Below are 23,889 nucleotides of genomic sequence, written 5' to 3'. Positions count from 1 at the left end.
AACCATTAATTTTAGAATGATATGTGTATTAATTTTAAATGTGCTCCTGGGTGATATAAATGTCTTATATGTTCATAGACATTGATGTAAATTACAGGAAATAAAGAACCTCCTGAAGCTTTATTATGAGTACTATATGTAAACAATGGTTAACTAAAATATTTAGAAACTATTTTGTAGATTTTATGTGTGTGTATGTAAAGATAAGGTTTGTGTTTGTTTTAAATATTTGCCTCTTGAAGTTACTTTTTTTTTGAGATTTCTTTGTCAGTATCTGCAAGAGGCATATGTCAATATTGTCTTTATAGGGTTTTTACAAATGTCAAATTATCTAGTCAACTGTATATTAATAGGTATTAGAATTAATTATGGCAATTTATAATACACATTTTCAGTCTTAAAATTGTAAATTACTGTGAGCCTATATAAAAGATTCATTGAGTAGATATCTTGTTTGGAGTCACATGCTAATTAAAAAAGCACATTAAGCCCATTGCACATGGGATGGGAATTCCTAGTGTTCTTGGTGGCCTATGATGTAGTTCCAGTCATGGCCATGAAAGGCTTTTTGAGTGTGATATGTACAAATTTGAGCATTAGTATGGTACTGGATGTTTTAAAATTTAGATGTCATAAAATGATCCAAACTAAAATCTGGAATCAAAATGAAAGTGGCATATTGCTTCATATTCAAGCAGTAATTGAAGTCATCAATCAGAAAAAAGGAACTTTCAGGAGGCTAGGCCTCCTGGCGAAGTCCTAAGGTCATTGGGAACATGACTGCAAAAGAGGCTGTAAGATGCCAGTGTCCTCCTCTTCCTTGCTTTCCATTCTTGGCTCATAAAGTGAAGACCATTGGTCTACTGTGCATTCCTGCCATAATGTGCCTTTCTAGCTAGAAGTCCATATCAGTGTGCCCCCTCTAAAATTGTGAACCAAAGTTGTAAACCTTTTCTCTTTAAATCAATATTAACAATAATGATACTCAACTGTAATAATAATGTAAGGTTAGTAATAGTGATGGAGTATGCAGATTGTTAGATAAATAAAGGTGGAAATGCCTTCAGAAGGCACATACTCTGTAAGACTCAACCTGGTGCCTTAAGCTAGTAAAAGAGGCAGGTATTCCAGAGACAGGAAGGACTGTTTTAAATGGTTGGCTCTTCTAGTTGTTGTCTTACAGGAAAATAGGCTACATTTTACAGATCTGGTATACCATCATCAAAATGTGAGCCAAATTTAACATCAGTTTCAGTTGAGTATGGATTAGAGCCACTGATTTACAAATTCTGACCTCAATGTTATGACAAAATATTTAGAAGTTACCTGAGGTCAAATTAATTTTTCCTCAGAATTCATTCTAACATTTAAAAACATACATAAAAAGAAATTTGTTAAAGTTAAAAATTAGGCATATTCTAACAACCTCAAACCTCTGGCCATTTGTAGTAAAATATATGGTCATTTGATATTCCCAAATTATTATATTTATATTATCTAACATTTAACATTATTTATTTAACATTATTTATTAATTGTGGATGAACTGTTAATGAAGTAATCATACAGAGTTTCACAACATTTAACAATGATTTTATGTTAGTAGTGCTCCCTCCATTTTTTATCCACTTTATCTCCAGCTCATTAAGAGCTACTTCTGTATGCAGAGACACTTTGAGAACCATAATAAACCATACTGATAAGTCAGTACTGTGCACTGTGGCTAGCACAAAAATACTCAGTGAATAAATGCTGGATTAAATATACCTTTGTTAGATAATCATTGGTGTTTATATCCTGAGACAAGAGACCCACTGATTTTAGTTATGCTAGTATCAGTGGAAGTTGACAGGTCAAAAGTATTTCTAATATTTTTCTCAATTTTTATAAATCATATAGGTTGAAATAAGCTTTTTTATGTTGACAAATAGTGACACTTATAGATTGAGTTAATTACTTAGTGGAGAGTTAATTTTTTTACTTAGCTGTTCAAAACATAAATGTCATAAGTTTATAATGACATCAAAATAAATTTCTAAAAATGTCTAATTTGTATCTCGGAACTAATTTATCTGGTCATATCTGGTTGAAAAATGTTTTGACAGTGACAGTTTCTTGGATGACAGTGCTATTGGATTACTTTGGCCACATTTCTATAATTTAAATAAAAGCCAGGATTCAAAGATGCTCCTCAGAATGATCACATAGGTTATCATGTCTGTTGTTCAATTTTTTCCTTTTGTCAAAGCAGTTCCATCAGGGTCTCATATACACTGCTTGACTAGTGAGAAGAAATCTGAGGCATGCAGGTTGATATATTCTCTTATCATCTGGACAGATATTATAATCTTTTTCATTCATTTCAAGAGAGTATTGGTTTTTGTCCTTGTTAACCAGGATGGGGAGATACAAAGACTTTTTGAGAGTATGCAAAATGTGTAGATTACCAAGTTTTCAAGGCATTAATTTTTCAGGACTCATTGGATGCTTCCTCTAAATATGGGCAGAACACTACTCTGCTGCTCCCTGGTTACTTGGAAAGGAACAAAGGCTGTGGTATGTACATCTACCCTCTACCTCCTCCTATTTTGTTTGACTGGAAATTGTGGGTCAAGCAGAGCCATAAAGAATTAGCATTGAAAGAGGGAATTATTTCACTAAAATTTTGCAGTTGAAATAAGATTTTTATAAATGTCTTTATTTTGACATTTTACCTATCTCTGGGAAGTGATTGGTTGATGGTCTATATAGACTCATTTGGCCATTTCATAATTTAGAAGATATTTCCTAAGTCAACTGTCTTAATTTTCATGAATTAAATTTTTATAGATTCATCTTTTCACTACAGCACAAACCTTTACCTGTTGTTGAATAAGTGTATTTTTTATAATAAAGTAGAAGTAGACTGAATTCAAGACCACTCAGACTCTGACAATTTGGTTGATTTTGTTTATTTTTAAAAGTATTAAAAATCAGAATTATACGTTTATATATAATTCATAAATTGCTCTGAATCATTGAACACTTCTTTCAGCCATAATATGTATATGTTGTATCTTTTTAATTTAATTTGGTAATATTACTAAGTAAAAACATTCATCTGTGTACTTTCATGTTTGCAAAGGAAGAAAAGGAAGATTTCGTCATCTGGGTTATTGGGTTTTCCATTCTCTACAACACCAATCAGAAGACAGTAAGCAATTTCTTGTCACTTTATATTTTGAAGAGAGTTCCTTGTTTCATGTTGCTCTTACAGTACCTAAGGGCTTCGAGCCACTTTCTTCTTTTTCAGGGAATCAAAAGCAGTCTTTGGTTTTTAAATCAGGAATGGATAGGAAATCAGGAATAAATGAGGATAGTGTGGAAAGTCACTCACTAGACGGGGGCTTGAGAGGGCAGTGGTGACTTGGAGGAGAGAGCAAGCATAGTGACAATAAATTGGAGACTAGCTAGGAAGCTGCTATGTTTTGATCAACATGTGGTTTAACCTAATTATTAATATGACTTGAGAGTAAATTCCAAATTTCTTCAGGCAAGAAATAATGATTTTTTTTTCCCTATGTAAGTAATAAATTTGCGGATATTGAGTTCTTACATCCCTTCTGGGCACAATGCAAGAACATGAAAAATGTTGTTCTTCAAATTACTAACCTTATGGTGAATGCCTTTCCTTAATCCTGGTGATTATTTCCCATTCTTGGTCATAAACCCCTAATGTGCTACTTGCATTGGATACATTGTCATTCTTTGATATTCCAAAGCACACGTTGCCATTCTTCTTTAAACAGCAATAGCTGTAGTTGCTTTCACAAGGAAACTTTGATTTGCAATCATTCATATTTCTCAAGTATTTTTGCTAATCAGAATCCCAGCACTTAGCTTCTCTTCATCTCTTCTGCATTCTAGCTTGACTTTTCCTTAGAAGATGCTGCCACATAATTAATATGATGTTTTAAAAACAGTTGTTTACAAATTTTATGGCTGACTCAGATTGAAATCTTTTATGGATTCCACACCCAACATGAAGCAATATTAGCTAATATATTCACAGCAAGAATTCACTTTACAATTATTTGTGCCATTCATTCAAGATATTCCCTTCCTATTAAATTACTGCTTTCCTAGTCAGTATAAATTTGCTTCTCACTATTTTGGGTGACCTCTGTTATCAATGAATAGTTAAAAATGTCCTTCACGGATTCCCTTCTGATTATCTACAACATTTGGGGTTGAATAATAGGTGTGCTGCTTAACTCAGAGAGATGCCCCTTTGATACTCAGTTTATTAATTATTTATGAAGCGAATGTGGGGAAGTGGAGTAATAGGAGATAAAAATTAGTAGAAACTACAGCCCTTGCTTTCAAGGAGTTCATGATCTTATTGTGGAGACAAGGTATATGTACTTCAAAGCCTGTCTGTGTGACTGAGAAGTGCATTGGCCATATATGTTGTACAAGGAGGAAAAGAACACAGAGCATGGGTGAGTTTTAGCATAAGAGGAAAAGTAATTATACAGCATGGACTGACCCAGACTATTTACAATTATTAGAATTTGGGCCACCAGGCAGGGCAGGGAGGAAAGGGAACTGGGCAAGTCCTGTGGCATCATGTATATGTATATATATATATATGTATGTAAATGATGTATATGTATATATATGTATATATATATTCAATCTCTAATCAATAAATATGGTTAATAGAATGTAAGAACTAAATCAAACATGAATATATTACTTTATTCATGTGCTATATTCTATATTAGTTTTAATTTCCATTCCAATAATTACATTCATATTTTGCAGCACCGTAAAATTTAAAATTATATTATTCATATGCTCAAGCAATCAGGTATTAAACATGAGTAATTTTGAGCCCTAAGAATATATTATCCCAACAGTTTGTGAACTATTGTCTTCCTTTATTAAGATAGCCCTGTGAGAATTTCAAAGAAAATGCTAGAAAACCAAGAAAATGTTTCTGTGGCTAACTCTGTAAACTTGGAGAAGATGACAATGTCTTAATGTCAGTTGTAATATGATCTTCACTAATGTCAAAGTCATTGACCTCGAGGGTGTGACAGTTGTCAACAGACCATATTAGCATAGCAGAAATCAGAGATAGGCTGATTAGAAGCTAAGAAGCTGGAAGCTAAGAAGCAAAGCACAGCATTGGCAGTTTGTGCAAACAGTGGCTTTTAACATCAACTAACAGACAGATGGAGGATAGCAAGGACTACAGACCATCCATCTATCAGTGGATCTGCTGTACTTGCGCATATAAAAAAGTTTTACTGTCAGCACTAGCTTCTCTTTGTAAAAGGGAAGAGCTGTTCATATTTACTCTCATTCCTATGTTGATGATGACAAGTAAGGAATGTGCCTTGTTATGAGTAACAAAATTTTAATGAGAATTCAACCTTGAAAATGAAGAACTTCTGAGCCATCACTGAGGATTCAGTTAAAATTTATTTCCAGGCCAGCTTCATGCTCATCCTCATTTATCCCTTGTCTCACACATTTTCAAGATGGCAGCCCAGGAGTTATGGTATGTTTTTGGACAATGGGATCAAGACCAATTGACTGTAGAAATTAAATCATGGAGATAGCATCTGCTTTTGTTACTTTTTCATCTCCATCATGACTACTGAGCAGTCCTGGATGCAATTGTCAAACTGTTTTCATCTGATCGTTTCCCTCTCTATTCCATTTTAGCTGTAGTTTTAAAACTCCATTGCCCTGATTAAGTCCCAGTTTCATCATTGTCCTGTAAACTCCTAGTTGATGATATTCCTAACTACCTTACAAGAAAAACAAAGACCTTGAATCTTTAAACTTTTTCTATTCCTCATCTTATAATCTACAAAAGTTACTAATTACTATACTGAAGACAGAATTACTTATCTCACCCAAGGGTTGTTCTTCCATCTGACATTCTCCTTTAGCTACGTGATATTTTAAATTTGCTGCCCCTCTGCCTGTTGTCTCCAGCATCTCTACTGCACTTACTCATCTCAGTCCATAAACATCAACATTCTGCCCTCTTAAAACCAAATGAGAGTTGGGGGCATCAAATCTTTTACATTTCTTCTGTACAGTCATGTACCCGCAATTTCCTAAATCCTTTTCTTACTGAACCTTGCTCGTTTTGTCTGTTGCCCAGTATGCTGATCACTGAAACAATGAGTTTTGCAAAAGACAAAACAAATCCATTATTGTAGCACCAGTGGTATGGAGACAGGGGACAAGCTTCAAATCTACCTCCTTAAAGATAGGATTTAGGGGTGTTGTGGGATAAGGGTGGTGTGAAGCATGGGGGAAGGTAGTTGGAGTTAAGGAAAAGTGATATAATTGGTTGTCTGCACATCTGTCACTGAAGATTTTGGCTCTTCTTAGGATGCATGTTCAGAAGATAGTGGTGCTGGCATGATCCAAGGTGGGGTTTTAGCCCTTGATGTTAAAAGGTCACCCCCCATCAGACATCTGCCAGCCCTAATTGAGGGATGGAAGGTGGTAGTTTTAACCAGTTTGAGCTAGACAAGGCTACCTGCAAATTCATAAAAAACAAGTTAAATAGTTGTTACCATAGTGATCATAGATTACAAGTGTTTCCTATGGTAAAGTAGGAGGGGGTCTATTTATTGTTTAGCCAATTTATTTATGAAATTAATGGTAAAGCAAGTTATTAGAAGCAAGAGGTTTCCCTAATTCCTATTCTCACTTCACCCCTCAATTTGTAGTTTAGTTTTCTGTCCTAAAAATTCACCAAAATCCTTTCCACAATTGATCCCTGAGGAATAAGGTAAGAGAGATTTTGCTTTGAGGTCAAGAAGGTCACTGGGACAGAATGGAAAGCTGAGTCAGAACTGATGGTGTTGAAGATGACAAGGAGCCCTTGTTTTTGGAGCATGTGTGTCTATGTGGGTGTTTCCATACCATTTAAAGGACTATACTTAAGGACTCATAAGGACCTGGGCTTCCAGTCCTTTAGAAATACTTTATATTATCCAGATTTATTGAGTCACTTTTGAGCCAGTTATATAGGAGAAGTGATATCTGGTTTCTAAGCACAAATAGATGAAATTGTTTTGACAGACATGGTTTCCCTATAAATTCACCATAGCAAATATGTGAATTATCCCTGAGAAATATCTATCCGTTTGTTTATGGTTTGTACTTAATCTACAGTTTGGGGGCTTCAGAAGCTTCTTAGATAAATAACTAAAGTACAGCTTTGCTACTGTAGTGAACAGTGATGAAAGAGAAGGAAATTCAGAAGAGATTAAGGAAGGCAAGGGCTTCAGGACGCCTGACATAATCAGTGACGTCAAATGTGGGAAGAAGAAAACCTACCCACATTCCTAGAAATAGGTTTATTGGGGTATGTTTGTTGCTTAACAAAGAGTAAAAATAAGGCAGCAGAGGCCGAATATGTATGCATTTTAATCAACAAGTTTTGCTACAAACTATAAAGGAAAAATTAGATATTTTTTGGAATGACCTTGGCCCTATGAAGGATTTGTTACATTTTAAATATGCTGTAGAGTTGCAAAGTATATTCACTTGTATTTTTTCCTTTTGTCTTCATGAAGATCCTAGTAAATTTAACAGGAAAGTATTACTGTCATTCCTATTTTAAAAATGAGAAAACCATTTCAAGTATGAGTTGCATAAACCATCCAAGTAGGTAGTAGCTGAACCTGGATGTGAATGGAGGTTACCTTAATCCTCTCCAGTGATCATCCTACCTTATCAGTTGGCTTCCCTTTAAATTAAGGGTACTTGATAACAAGCAAAGTCCAAAGAAAAAAACTTCTGAAGATGCTGAGTGAGGTGATGTTGGGACTGAAAAGGCTGATAATAAAGAGAAAGTCCCTTAGTACACAGGAGGGGACAGGTTCTAGAATGTGGTGGTTGAGGGAGAATATTATCCTTAAAGAGAAAGAAAGGTATTGATTCGCTATGATTTCAGGACAGGTTGAATATAAGATCTAGGATTTGGAATGTGTTACACAGAGTCTTGCAATGTATGAGAAGGGGGCCTCATTCTGTTTAGTCGCCTGATGGACAAAGTCTGACAAAAGTCTTTAAAGTATTCTTTCATGATAATGGGGAAAAGTACATTTGCTGGAAAGTTTTAATAGGTCTTATATAGTCATGTGGTTGTGTATTCATGACTACTACTCATCATTCTTCATGACACATTGAACATAAAATAAGTACTTCACTATTTCCATTGCCAGATATTTGAACTTTAATCCTCATGTATCTTTTAGTATGGACCCTTGTGGAATAAAGAGTTTGGAAATTTCTAAACTCTCAATTATTCTTTCAAAACAGAAGGGGCAAAAAATTTTTTAAAGTTTTTATTTATTAGTATATGTTGGTAGCTCATGCAGTTTACAATCATCTTGAAGACTGGTTACATTTACATACTACAGCTTTTTTTTTTTAAATACCCTTCCCCTTTCCTCCTCATCCCTCTCTCCCTCCTCCACTTCCCTTATCCCATTTTTCATTCTTGTTGATATTAATCTTAGCTCATGTTATGGCATATAATGTTTACATTAATTGAAGTTATTAGGTTCCTGGACACAGCATATCTTTATTTCTATGTATCTTCCCTTTCCTTCCTCTCCCTTCACCCTTGTTTCCTTGGTCAGTGTCTCTATTGCAAGAGATCCATTTCCTTGTCACTTTCTATCCACCTTTATCTCCCTTCTTTTGTACATTGGCTCACTCAAATGAGAGATCCTTTTTAAGCTTATGTGTCTGGTTTATTTCACTCAAGATTATATTTTCCAGGTGCTTCCATTTTTCTACAAAGTATAAACAAATGTCAAATGTTACTGTTTGGAGCTCAGTAGTATTCCGTTATATACAGATATCACATTTTCTTTCTCTAGCATCTGTTGATGGGTATACAGGCTACTTCCAGGATTTAGCTATTACGAATTGTACTGTTATAAACATTGGTATGCATGTATCATTGTAGTGTGATGACTTAAGCTCATTGGGAAAGATACCAAATAGGGGGAGAGCTAGATCATATGGAATTTCTAATTTCAGTTCTTTGAGAAATCTCCATACTGATTTCCACAATGGTTGTACTAGCTTACATTCCCACCAGTGATGGAGGGTTCCTTTTTCACCATAGCCACACCAGCATTTATTATTGTTTGATTTCTCAATGACTGCCATTCTTTTCAGAGTATGGTGGAATCTTAGTGTTGTTTTAATTTGCATTTTTTTAATGCCCAGAGATGTTGAGCATTATTTCATATTTTCAACACTTGTTGAGTAGGCTATCTTTCCTCCAACATATGCTTTTGGCCGCTTTGTCAAATATCAAATAGTTGAATATGTCTAGGGAAGTTTTTGTTTCCTCAGTTCTGTTTCATTGATCCATGTATCTTTTTTTTTTGGTACCATGCCCTTTTAATCACTATGGCTTTCTAGTATAGTTGGAAGTCAGATATTGCTATCCTCTTGCTTTGCTTTTGTTGCCCAAAATTGCTTTTGCTATTCTGGGTCTTTCTGGCTCCATATGTATTTTAGAATTGTTTTATCTAGATATGTAAAGTATGCTGTTGACATTTTGATTTGGACTGCATGGAATCTGTAAAACAGTTTTGGGAGTATGACCATCTTGACAATATTGGTTCTGCTTGTCCAGCAGCAGGGGACATCTTTCTGCTTTCTGTTGGCCTGTTGAATATCCTTTTCAGTGTATTATATGTATTGTAGTTTTCTTTTTTAAGATCTTTCACTTCCTTGTTTAGGTTATTTCCTAGGTATTCTATTTTTCTTGAAGCTACTGTGAATGGTATTTTCTTTCATAATTTCAATGTTATCCAGTTCATTATTGGTATACATAAATGCTAATAATTTTTCCAAATAAGGGAAAACAATTTAGCATACAGAAAAGTGAGGCATATAGAACACCAAATAGCCACAATCAGAAAAGACGCTCTGCACGACACATCATAATCAAAATCCTGGATATCCAACACAAGAACAGAATCTTAAAAGTCATTAGAGAAAAGCAGTGAATCACTTATAAAGGTAAACCACTAGAATCACAGCAGGCTTCTCAAAACAAACCTTAAAGGCCAAGAGAGATTGGAATAAAGTGTTTCAAACTCTAAAAGAAAACAAATTCTAAGCCAGGCTGATATATCTTGCAATAATATCTTTCAAAATTGATAGGTAAATTACATTTTTATGATAAAAAGCACCTAAAATAATTCATGACCACCAAACCAGCACTGCAAAAAATTCTGAAGGATATCCTAGAAAGAGACAATGAAGCTAACAATGACAAAAGGCCTAGGAGAAGGAATGTACCAGGTATGGTGACCAGTTAAGTAAAAGGGAAACAGGGAATCAGCCCAGGAAAATAAGGCAGTGACAGGAATAAGCCAATAACTTTCAGTAAAACTCTCAAAGTGAATGCCTCAATTCTCCCAATCAAAAGACACAAGTTAAAAGAATGATATGGTATGCCATATAAAAGAAACACATTTAACCCAAAAAGAAACTCATAGACTCAAAATCAAAGGATAGAAATCAATATTCCATGCAATGGGAACCTGAATAAGAGCAGCTGTAAGTATTCTATATTCATTTAAAATGGACTTCAAGCTAAAATTGATCAAACACTACATATTGGTTAAGTGAAAAAATCATACAGCAAGAGATAACAATCATTAACATACATGTTCTGAGCAATGGTGTACCCAACTTAATAAAACTGGATATAAAAGCCCAGATTAACATAAGCACAGTTGTGACAGGGGACCTCAATACCCCACTACCCCAAATAGGCAGATCAGCTAGACAAGACATCAATAGAGAAACACCAGAATTGAACAAAACCATTAAACAAATTGACTTAATAGATAGCTACAGAGTGTTTCATCCAACAACAGGATACAATTCTTCTCAGCAGCACATGGAACTTTCTGTAAAATAGACCACATACTAACAAATATAGCAAGCTTAAGTAAATTTAAAAGAATTAAATTATACCATGAATATTATCAGATCATAGGTGAGCGAAACTAGAAATTAACATCAAAAGAAAATGGAGAAATTATGCAAATCCATGGACACTGAACAATACTCTCAAAATAATGGAAAAAATAAAACAGTTTTTAGAACTAAACAGTCACACCAGCACAACATACCAGAACTTATGAGACACAAGGAAAGTAGACCTAAAAGTCAATTTTGTAGCTGTGAATGCCCACATCACAAGAACTGAGCAAGCTCAAATAAATAACCTAATGATGTACCTCACAGTCCCAGAAAAACAAGAACAATGTAGTGCAAGGAAAGAAATTATAAAGATCAGAGAAGAAACCAAAACAGTGAAACCAAATCAAACCCCCTCAAAACAAACAAACAAAAAAACACTGCAAAGATTCAATGAATTGAAGGGTTGGTTCTTCAAAAGAATAAACAAAAGACAAACCCTTAGTTTAACCTAGAGAAAGACAGAGAGAGAGAGAGAACCTGCATTAATGCAGTTAGAAATGAAAAAGGTGAAATCACAATGGACACTACTGAAGTAGAAAATATTATTGAAATTATGTCACAAACCTGTACACCAATACATTTTTAAATTCAGACAAAAATGGATAGATTTCTAGATACATATGAATTACCAAACTGAACCAAGAAAATTTCAAAACCCTGAGTAACCCAATAACAGGCAATGAAATTGAAGCAGTAATAAAAACCTACCAAATAAGAAAAGCCCAGTCCACACGGATTCAGTGCTGAGTTCTACAAAAGATTTTGTACCAGTATACCTCAAACTCTTGAATAGAAGTGAAAGGGAGAGTACTCTCAAAGTCATCTTGGAAGTTAGCATTACCCTGATTCTAAAACTAGACAAGAATCCAACCAAAAAAGAGACTATAATCTCTTATATTTTTAATAAATATAGATGAAAAAATCCTCAACATAATACTGGCAGACAGAATACAACCAGTCATCAAAATATAACCAAGTATGCTTCATCCCAGAGATGCAAAGATGGTTCAACATATGCAAATCAGTAAATGTAATACATCCAATAAGCAGAAGCAGAGACACAAACCACATGATCATCTCATTAGATGCAGAAAAAGCCTTTGACAAAATCTAATATTCTTTTATGGTAAAAACACTGCAAAAAATAGGTGCAGAAAGACCTCTTCATCTCAATCTGTACAAGCCATTTATGAGAAACCTACCACCGACATCATATTTAATGTGGACTGACTGAAAGCTTTCCCTCTAAAATCTGGAACAAGACAGGATATGTACTATCACTACTCCTACTCAATGTAGTCTTTGAAACATTAGCCAGAGCAGTTAGATAAGAGAAAGAAATAAATGGGATTAATATAAGAAAGGAAGTAGTCAAAGTATCACTATTAGCAAATGGCATGATCTACATACAGGAACTAAAAAAATATCAAAAAACTTGTAGAACTAATAGCCAAATTCAGTAATGTAGCAGGATGTAAAATAAAAATGCAAAAACTAGTAGTGTTCCTGTACACCATTAATGAACTCAATGAGAAATAAATTAGGAAAAAATAATATTCATAATAGTATCAACAATAATTAAATACTTAGGAATTAGTGTAAGGAAGCAGGAGACCTCTACAACAAAAACTAGAGTACTCCGAAAAAGGAAATCAAAGAGGACATCAGAAAGACATCCTCTGTTCCTAGATAGGGGAACTAATATATTTAAAATGGTCATACTTCCAAATCTGATATGCAAATTTAACACAGTCCCAATCAAAATAGCAACAGCATTTTTGAGAGAACTGGAAAAAATCATCCTAAAATTCATATGGAACCAGAAGAAACCCAGAATAGCAAAAGCAATATTGGATAACAACAGCAAAGTGGTAGGCATCACAATCCTGGCTTGAAATTATATTACAAGGCTACAATGATAAAAACAGCATGGTACCAACACAAAAACAGACATCAGGGTCAATGAAACAGAATAGAGGATGCAAAAATAACCCTAAGCACATTCAACTATTTGATCTTTGACAAAGGGGCCATAAATATGCATTAGAGGAAAGATAGCCTTAATGAATGCTTTTGGGAAAATTGACTATCTACATTTAGAAAATTGACTGTTTACTATCTAGACCCATATCTCTTACCATGTACTAAACTGAAATCGAAATGGTTCAGAGAACAAAATGTTAAAACAGAAACACTTAACTTGCTGGAAGATTAAAATAGATAAAACTCCTGCAGTCATAGGAATAGGCAGGGACTTTCTGAACAGAATCCTGTCTCCACAGGAAATAGTACTAAGAATCAGCAAATGGGATCATATCAAAAAGCTTCTGTACAACCATAAAATAATGAAAAAAAAACCCCAAACAAAACCAAAACTCAACGTAATAAAAAGACAAACTACAAAAGGGGAAAAAGTTTTTTGCTAGCTATTCCTCTAACAGCGGATTCATATCTAGAATATATAAAAGATCTAAAACTATTAGACACCCCAAAATAAAAGACCCAATCAAAAAATGGGCAAGTGAAATAGACACTTACAGAGGAAGAAGAAAAAGGGCCAATAAATACATGAGAAAATATTCAACATCACTGGCCATTAAAAAAATGCAACTTGAAACAACACTGAGATTCTGTCTTACCCCAGAAAGGATGACTATTATCAAGAAATCAAATAATAACAAATGCAGGCAGTCTGGCATGGAGAAAGGAATCCTTCAGCATTGTTGGTGGGAATGTAAACTAGTACAACCAATATGGAAATCATTATGGAGATTCCTCAAAAAAACTAAATATAGAAATTCCTTTTGATTCAGCTATTCCCCTTCTAGGTGTTTTCCCAAAAGAGTTAAAACACCACTGCACCTGCCTTGCAAGCACAAGGTCCTGAGCTCAATTCCCAGTACCACCCCCCCCCCCAAAAAAGAGTTAAAAGACATCAAATTGCAGGGGCTACCTACTGTCTGGATCCCCTTCTGTCTTAGAGAGAAGCTATCTTTCTCTCAATAAATTCTTCCTACTCTTAACCTCCATTGTTCCTAGAATTCATTCTTTGATTTTACAGAACACAAACACAGTGTTTCAGACATCTAGCAGGTTGGGAGTTATATTTCCCTTATATAATTTGGAAGTCTATATATCATATGCCCTTTATCATTTGGAGGTCCCACCAAGATAATTGGATGGAGGTAAGAGTTTGTTTTTGTTTCATAGATTTTGTTTCATAGATTGTTTTGATTCATAGATTCTTTTTTATTTTTTTTGGTACTGGGGATTGAACTCAGGACCTTGCACTTTTGAGGCATGCACAGTGCCACTGAGCTAAATCCCTGCCCTATCTCACAGATTCTGACTTTTGTTTCATAGACTCTGGACTGTGGCTTGTTTAGGTATTGTCTTAAATTTTACATCTTATGTCTTCCAACTGTGTATGCCTTGAGTTTCTCCTCTATTTATTACCTTTTGTTAAAATTAGATTTTGTTTTCTATATTTTGCATTTGGACCTAGTTGCTGAAGTTGCTGAATTTACTAGCTTTTTTGTTTGTTTTGTTAAACAATGGTGCTAGGAAAAAAGTAGCATTAGAGCACTCCCTAGTGGACTTTGATAAAAATAATTCTGTAAAATGGGTTTTTTATGCAATCTAGTTTACATTCAAGAAATATACATGCCTATTAATAAATCATGGGACCCCCCCCCCCATCCACCAGTTAAATGATGATAGGTCGATGGCCATTCTTAATACTTGGAGAAGTTTCACTGGGATGGTCTGGCCCAATCTTTTTCTGTACTCTAGAGAAAATGTTGAGCCTGTTCTGCCTCAGTTTCCTTTCTGTCTGATTTTCCACTGGTGAAGAGGCAATCTTGGCCCATTCTTGCCTTTCCAGGCTGAGAGTGACAACTTGGCAGGATGTTGTCTTAATAACTTACTGTGACCATGAGAAGAAAAAACTCATTTTTCTGGTCTAATTTCTGATCTTTCCCTGCCCCTTTACACTTTCCTTATAGAGGCATGTAAAGTTAGAGAAAGGAAGGCTCTCAAAACTGCTCCAGCCTTTCCAACTAAGGACCTTTAATTTGAGCCCACAGAAAATGAGCGTTTTGTTAACACCAGAGACAAGAAAGTCATCTTAGATGAGGAACTCATTTAGTTTAATGGACAACCCCAACTGTCTCTCTCTGTCCCCTCCTGGGTCTGGATTTCATCATTTATGTGTGCAGGGGAGGAAAATACTTTCACTAATAAGTTGTGTACTTTGAATCTTTTACTATAAACTTGTAAAATACTATGTGATGATTTTGGGGGAGAGGTTTAGACAGCTTAGGCTTTTATTTGGACTTTTTTCTCTCTGCCAGTAAGTTAGAAACTCCAACTAAGCTTTTCTCCAACTCATTGGGAATTAATTTTAGAATAGATAATGTTACTCTTAAATCAAACATTGACTTCTAGTTAGAGTCGAGCAGTATTACAAGCTGCTATACACTTGGAGATGAATATTATCTTAATTTTCAAAGGTGAGAAGACAGGCAGCCAGGGGAACAGCTAGTTCCTGCTGGAGACCAAGCAGTCCCCATACAAGACCCCCACTAGCCTGCCAACCAAATGGGAGATTGGAATAGAAGACACTTTCAGGCATGTATTCTTGAAGGTTTAAGAAAGACAAGAACTAAGCCCTTCAGTTATTTTAAATTGTCAACTATCAGGGGAAAGATGACAATCCCTCTGCCTTCTTAGATCATTTATGAGAGGCTTTGATAAAACATACATCCCTAGCTCTTGACTGGATAGAGGACAGATTGTTCTTAAAGACAAGTTTATTACACAGTTAGCCCTACATATTAGGAAAAGGTTACAAAAGATAGCTTTTGCTTTAGATAGCTCACTTGATACTTTAGTAAAAATTGCCTCCTCAGTATTTTACAGTCATGACCAGAAAGAATCCAAGCAGAGAAAACAAAGATACCAAAAGGAAGTGGCGTTTTTAATTGCAGCCTTAAAAGGAATAGACCTTAAGTCTGTTTCTTCAGGCCCCCAAAAGAGCTCAACAACTGTTAACCTTACCTGCTACCACTGAGAAAAGCAAGACCACCTTAATAGGGACTGCCAGAAGAGGCCCCTTAAGCTATGCCCTGATTGCCAAGGTGGCCACTGGAATTTAGACTGTGTTGTGAGGCAGGGGTCTCAGAGCTCAGACCCATCTTACCAACTGGTCCAGGCCCCTTTCCCTGCCTTCTCCCTCTGGCCAAACTGTCACCCCCATGGAGGAGCTCCTGCCATCATACCTCAGTGAAAGGAGTCACTGGAGAGGAGAAATAACATATTTTTCAACAGTGTTTAGTCCAAAGCAATTCTCTCCTCTGTGACTGGGGGATTTCAAAACCAAGCTTCCAGAATGACACTTCCAAACTCTGAGTGATCATGTAAATGGAATCAAGGACAAATGTGCTTGCAGGGGACTGCAACATCAATTGTGTCCAAAGCAAGCTATAAGGAGTGCAGGCTGTAAAGAGTTAAATCCTTCATTTGGCTTATTTTAAGAAGTGAGTCTGGCTGAAGCTACATGACTTATGGAAGTACCTCATGGGCATCATGGTAGTGCGAAGATTATCATGACCTTCCTGCTAACAGCCATAGCTGAGACCAGAGAAATGGCCTATGAAGCTATGGGGCTCAATCTGAAATAACATAGTAGCTGAGGTCGGAGTAGCTCCCACCCAAATTCCATTTCCACAATTAAAACCTTCTTAACTAGAAGGACAATATTCATATTACAACCATATATTTTGTCTATTCTGTTCCTAATTCGAGACAACCATATATTTTGTCTATTCTGTTCCTAATTCGAGAGTGCTTTGCCTTTTTTCCTTTACAAGCCTTGCCTACATTAGTTTCCACAGAAACTGCAGGACTGCACATCCTCACATGCAGTCCCATCCTTCTAAGTAGCTCACCTTTACCCCAATTGATTACTAATAAAAATGAGTGACTTGGACTGACCAGTGCCTTTTGCTGAATAAGCAGCATTGGCCATCCTGGCTGCCCACTTTTCTTCTTAATTCTGTCTTTGAGTCTTTCTTCAGCCTTGTGTCTTACAATGAGTGGGAGACTGGAACCTACTGCAGAGGTCTCCAGTGCTAGACTCCTTTTACCAGGACCCACCAGATCGACCTTGTAAAAATTTCATAACTGGTAAACTACAACATGACTTCTATCTGAGGCCCATTAGATTAGCTCTCTAGAAAGGGCCTCTGACTGTGGTCTCCCCTGCATAGATCCTTCTTAGCTTGAAGCACTTAGATGAAAACTACACCTTCTCCTCTGACCACAGTTAGAGATATTTCTTCAGGGGAGGGAATAATGCAGACAGCTTAGCTAGTTAGAAAATATTATAAGGCAGTTAGGCAAGGCAGGGCCATCAGCACAGAGACAACTGTGGCCTGAGGCTCATTCACTGAAGTCCAGGCTTCAAGGAAAAGAGGAACAACTACACTCACAAACTTCTCTAGGGATGAATAGCAGTGACCGATATTCTAAATAGGCATCAGTCACCTTGGTGGGGATCAAAATCTCCCAAGGCCACTCCTTCTCAGAAATCCTTGTTCATTCCATGCATGCTTGCTACATGACATGATTCTCTATTTGATCTCTGTTTAATCAATATTACCTAATTATACTTGTCGTAATCTTATTGGCTGAGCATAGTTTTGTCCCACATTTTGATTCCCATTGGATCAATATTACCTAAGCAGCTACACTTTTAATGTTATTAGTTGACTATAGTTTGGTCCTGTCTTGATCCCACCTCACCTCATGGCTTTGCTCAATAAAACACCCTTGAGAAGTGGGGTTGGTGGGCTATCCACTTTCTGAACCCCCTCCTGTCTGTCTTAGACAGCAACTCTCTTTCTCTCAATAAATTCTTCCTACTGTTAAAAAAACCCCAACAAATTACAGTCATACATGCATAGCCATATTCATAACAGCAAAGTTCATAATAGCTAAATCTCAGAAGCAGCCTCTATGTCCATCAACAGATGAATGCATAAAGAAAATGTGATGTTTACACAAAATGAGATACTACTCTGGCATAAATAAAAACTTGAGTCATTTGTGGGAAAATGGAAGTACCTTAAAACCGTAATTTTAAGTGAAATAAGTCAGACATACAAGCTTAACTATCACAGGGTTTTTTTCTTTCTTTCTTTTTTTTTTTTTTTTTTTTTGGTATTGGGGCTCGAACTCAGGACTTTGTGCTTGCCAGGCAGGCATGGCGCCTCTGAGCTCAATCCCCGGCCCATCACAAGGATTCTTTTATTTGAGAAACCCAAAATAAATACTATATAAAGAGTAAAATAAAAGTTAGATAATAGGAAATAGGTTGATAGATCTTTCTTAAATATGAAAGATTTGGAGGGTGAGGGGAGGGAAAAGTAGAAAAGGAGATGAAAAGGGGAGTTAAGATGTGTAGTGTACATGTTCTAACTTCACACACGGAGTGTAAACATTTTGTACTGCAAACATGTACTAATAAAATAAATGAAAATGAAATTTTTGACTGGTAATATTGCAGAAACCTGTGCTCTTTCATCTTTTAACCAATGTTGGTGATTAAAATGAAAATAAATTTGGATTACATTATATTAGCAAAAAACTGTTCCTTTTATAAAGTATGAATTAATGATATTAGCTTTATTTGTATTTTTTCGTTGTTAATTTTTGCCACAGCTGGACTTAGGTTACTTACAGCAATCTAGATCCATTTAGGATTTTATCTGTTGTTAGTAAACACCAATGTGAGAGATGATTAGTTCAGTAGAAAACTATAGGGCAGAAGTCTGTGATGTGCTCATTAGTAGACTCACTCTTTGAATTTACTGAATTCAGATTATACAGTAGTCATGAGAAATCCAAATGAAAATTTCAACCACATACAATTTGGAGTTCTTTCCTTTCAAACTGAATATAATTGTATCACTTAAATTTAAGTTAAATACACAATTGCTTGTGGCTTAGCTGAAATGTATGCTCATTTTTGAGTTCTTAGGTGATACTTTATGGCTAAAACTCCATCTTAACATGATTGGGTTGTACTTGAGCTCTGTGGCCTTTTAAGCTCTGAGATCTTCAGGTGAATTACTTGGCCTCATGCCCTCTTCAGTTCCATCAAAGCTGATTATCTTTCCCTTTTTGTCAAGGAGGAATAGATTGCACTAGCATGTTCTTTTCAGCCTTTATTTGAAATGAGATGCTTTGTTTCCCAAAAGCCTATTGATTTACCCATAACTCACCATCCTCTTTCCATGCAGAAAATTATATTTTGGAGGATACTGTAGTTTTCAGGGTAAAAAAAGGTTTTAAATTTTCATGTGTACCAAGGTACAACTTGATGAAAAGTGGGGAAGATTCTACCTTTTCTTCTTGTCTATAAATCTCTCCATGGCCCCCAACAAGCAGTGGTGCAAGGAGGAAGGACTGGGTTTAGCAAGCTGACTTGATTCTTGGAGACAATATCACTTCAAGGAACTATTTATATAGAATTCACAAGAAGGTGGAGTCTGGGGTTGCTGGAAAGATAGCTTGTGGTCTGAGGAGAAACAGTATAGTTTTACTCTAGCTATGATTTTCTCCAGACATTCTTAGTACCCTGATATTCTGGTGCTGGGTGGATGTTTTGTTTATATCCAGTTATCTACCAAAAGCCTCATGCATTCACAGTTGGGGCTTTTGTCAGGTAATTAAATCATGAGGAATGACGCCGACATGACATGGAAGGGTATATCTTGTCTCCCTCCTTCCTCTCTTGACCTCTGCCTCTCCCTCCTGCTCCCATGCCATGAGCTGATTCTCCTGTGCCTTGCCACCTTGCTTTGGAGCCAAGTTTCTATGGACTAAAACCACTGTGACCTGGGAGCCAAAATAAACTTTTTTTCCATTAAGTTGTAAGTGCTGGGTATTGTGTTCCAGCTTCAAGAAAGTAACTAAGACAGTAGGAAACCATTGATAGACCAATGATTTTTTAATGAACCAGTTCTTTTTGCTTTTAACATGATTATATAATTCATGTGTCTGACAAGATGTGCACTATTAAGTTAAAAATACAGTATATTATTATTAAACAAGAGTTACTTCATATTTATGTATTTTCATTGTAAGTAATGCTTTAAGCTGCTGCAGTCAGGCACACTGGTGCACAGGTGGTGACTGTATTTTGAATTAGCTGAGCTTATGTAAACATCTTAAAAACAACAACAAAGATATGTCAGTGCAATAATTATGTAGAAACTGGGTCATTTTCTTAAATATTATTTTAAAATATGTTTAAAGAATGGTACATTAGAACTTCTAGCCTAAGTACCCTTTATCTATGATATAAACAAAGACTGGCAGATACATTGGGAAAAGCATGCATAGTGTATTCTGTTTAATAAAGTTTATGTGCTAAAGTTGCCTGCCTCATTAATTTATTGTTTTGTTCTTTTCCTTCACAAAAAGAGAAAATAAAGATTCTTGCCTAATTTCTCTTTAGAGGCTATTCTAGATTAAGGAATTTGTACAGAAACTTAAGAACATATTTGGTTTGGTCAAAGTCTGTTTTAGTCTAATTCTACAGATTATATTTACCTTAAGGTTTGATACAGGGATTATTTTTACCTTAAAGTTTAATATTAGTATTTAGATATTCATCTGCACAAGCCTGAATAAGCTTTACTGTGAGGACAGCATATTGGAAAAATATGTCTGATGTGACTCAGAGATATTTTCAATATAAAACCAATTAATTTCCACATTTAGGTAACAGGAGCCATCTGGAAAGCACTTGCATTTGCATGAGTGAAAATTTGAACATAAAAACAACAAAAAGACTGTAACAGAGTGTGCATATTGTAAAATTAAAAAACATTGAATAAGTAGCTGTGATATTTAATTGTGATGTCAACTTCAATAAGAAATACCTAGTAGATTAGTTAGCACAGTTCTAGGCGTGTTGGATGATAGACTTCCTGAAGATAGAAGACCTGTGCTGGGTTTGGGTGTCACCAACCAATAGGCTTGTGGCCTGGGTGGAATAAAAAGGGAAAGAAGAAAGAAGACTCTCTTTTTGCTTCTTTGGAGGAGCTGCACTTTTCGCCATTGCCTTTGCACATCTGTCTCCAGGCTTCCAGTGCAGACTTCTCAGCTTTCTGATAAGGGCTTGCATGGGACTCTGCAGTTAGTTCCAGGTCTTCAGCTTTTGACTGGATCCTTCAGGTCTCCAGTGCACAGAGGGCCCTTTTGCATTCTTCCACCCTGACTCTACAAGGAACTGCTGTAAGCCTACCTTGTAAAAATATACCTATATATACATATTATATTTTATTAATTATAATATTAAGTCTGTTCCTCTAGTGAACCCTAACTGATACAGTAGCTTTGTACATAGTGGTATATGATACCACTAATAATGTCAAAAAACATGAAATTCTTAGGAATAAACTTGGCAAAATATGTGAAACATTTGTATATTGCAATTTATACACCATTGCTGAAAGAAATGAAAATACTGCCCTAAATAAATAAGAAATACAATTTTTGTATATTAAAAAAACCCTGTTAAAATGTATCCTCAAATTTGTTATATATTCAATGAAATCCCAAGAAAACTAAGGAAACTTTTTTCATAAAAAACAATAAGCCTGTTTTCAGTCTTGTAAAATATAAGCAATATAATATAGGGAATATAGAAAGACTCTATAATAAATAAATATAAATGGAATATAAGGACTCTAGAATAGTGAAGCTTTTTTGGACAAAAAACAAAAGAAATGAAAAAACAGAGTACTTACAAAATGTGATTTCAAGACTTCCAGTAAAGCTATTTAAATAAAAACACTATGGTGTTTGTATTGGAATAGAAAAATAGATTAAACAAGCTAAAAACAAGCAAAATCCCTCTATAAAAAAACTTATTTGAAATGGGCCACACACCTATAAAATTTCTAGAGGAAAGCATTGGAGAAAATTTTCTTTGCAATTTTACATTAAGCAGATATTTCATACATACAATATCTGAACCATAAAATAATAATAAAAGGATGAATGAGAAGTTGCAGACTAGAAGAAATAGTTGTAAAATGTATATTTGGTAAAGGACTAGTAACCAACATATACAAACAACTTTTACAGTTTAATGTAAGAAGTTTCCCAGTTGAAAAGATGAGTAAAATATATAGACATTTCACCAAAAAATATATATGAGTAGCCCATTAGTACCTGAAAAAGTACACATATCTAAAGTCATCAGAGAAAAATGAAAACTACAATTTAACCTGTATGCCATTGAAATAGGTAAGACTCAAAAGACTAAAAATAACAAGAGTTAGCAAATGTATATAGAACATTGGTGATGTCAACCTATGTTACACGTGTTGGGATTTTTTTTTTTGCAAAAAAAAAAAAGATGTTAATGTATGAGTTGTTTTTTCTAAACTAACACCTTAGTGTTCGGTTTTTATTTCAGTGTTGACAGTTTGGTATAAGTAAGTGAGTTTTCAGTTGCAGTTTGGGCACTTGTCTCTAAAAGGCTCACCATCACTGGGATAGAACAACTGGACCTCTTATACATTGCTGAGCAATTGAGAATTCAGAATGGTACAATCGTTTTGGAAAAGCTTGACATTTTCTTAAGTTAAACATGTGTTTACTTAGTAATTTCATTCTTAAGTATTTACCAATAACTGGTGAAGCCTATTTTCACACAAATACAGGTAGGTATTGTAGCAGTTTCATTCATTATCACCCCAAACTAGAAACAACCCAAATGTCAATCAGCTGGTGAAAAAATCAGCAGATTAATGCTGTATACAATGTACCAGCTATTTATCGTAACTCAAAGTTTACCATTGAAGTGCATGAATTTTATTATATAAAATTAGTCTTCTTTTAAAATGAGACCATAAACCAGACATGGTGGTGCACACCTGTAATCTCAGCACCTGGGAGGCTGAGGCAGGATAATTCACAGAGGTTTGAGGCCTGCCTGGGCTATATACTGACTTTAAGGCCAGCCTGTACTACATGGTAAGACCCTGTCTCAAAAATACAATATAGTACAATACAATATAATTCAGTTCAGTTCAATATAAAGCCATAATGGTATTAAGGGGAAGGGGTTGTTTAAAAAATAGATGATCAAAAAATAAAGGAAAATATTCAGCAGTCTGTGCTGAAAAATTTAGGAGGAATTATAGGATTTACAAGGTTTAAATCCTAAAGTAGTAATTGAATCAATCAAGAATCATCAGTGACTAATAAAACCATTTGGAGACATTTTTGGAGAATGTGATATTTCCAAAGATTATGCTAGAAAGTTTTGAGTACTTTTATTGGACAAAATGCACCTTTCTTATGGTACCCATGTCTGTTATCAAAGATCACATTACCAGTGCTGGATGCCCTGACCCCAACATGTACTTCCTGCTGTGTGCCTCTATGAAAGGATTTGTCCAAATTGTTTAACTTGAACTTAGATCAAATGAAAATAGAAATACAATTTTTAATTTACAGAAATACCAGGGATAGAAAAACAAATTTAATGACAGTATAAATGAATGATTGGTTAAATTTGGAGTATAGAACATTCTTTGAGCCACTTGGACTGGACTCTTCAAAAAGTTATACCAGTAGACAAACAAAAAAACCTTGACAGACTGTTCTAGATTTAGAGTCTGAAAATTTTAACCAAAAGCAACATATGAAAATACAATGGAGTAAGGTGTGTGTGGGGGGGGGGGGCTAGTTAGAAAAGACATGTTAGAGAAATTAGGATATGTGGAAAAAATTTAAAATATCATGTGAAGCAGGATTCTTGTCAAC

At 35.3% G+C, this 23,889-nt stretch overlaps 1 protein-coding gene across 20 annotated transcripts in view; it reads left to right on the top strand.

Moving 5' to 3' along the window:
* Nucleotides 1-23,889, top strand: part of Pard3b (par-3 family cell polarity regulator beta) — a 1,069,040-nt gene that overhangs the window by 177,884 nt on the left and 867,267 nt on the right. For 3 of the 20 annotated variants that reach the window (XM_087205817.1, XM_087205815.1, XM_087205816.1), the window contains 2 exons: nucleotides 2,475-2,556; nucleotides 3,125-3,193. The exons of 16 other annotated variants lie outside the window; for them this stretch is intronic. In XM_087205817.1, the coding sequence (XP_087061943.1) occupies nucleotides 2,475-2,556; nucleotides 3,125-3,193 (151 nt within the window). The remainder of the gene's footprint in view (nucleotides 1-2,474; nucleotides 2,557-3,124; nucleotides 3,194-23,889) is intronic. One more of the 20 variants, XM_087205821.1, reaches the window with a different exon arrangement.

This window comes from Heterocephalus glaber, unplaced genomic scaffold, assembly GCF_053883595.1.
Source record: "Heterocephalus glaber isolate CG9 unplaced genomic scaffold, H.glaber_assembly_v1.0 deba00000621, whole genome shotgun sequence".
NCBI lineage: Eukaryota > Metazoa > Chordata > Mammalia > Rodentia > Bathyergidae > Heterocephalus > Heterocephalus glaber.
Note: the sequence above shows the minus strand (reverse complement) of the source record. Positions and strands in the feature narration are given on the sequence as shown.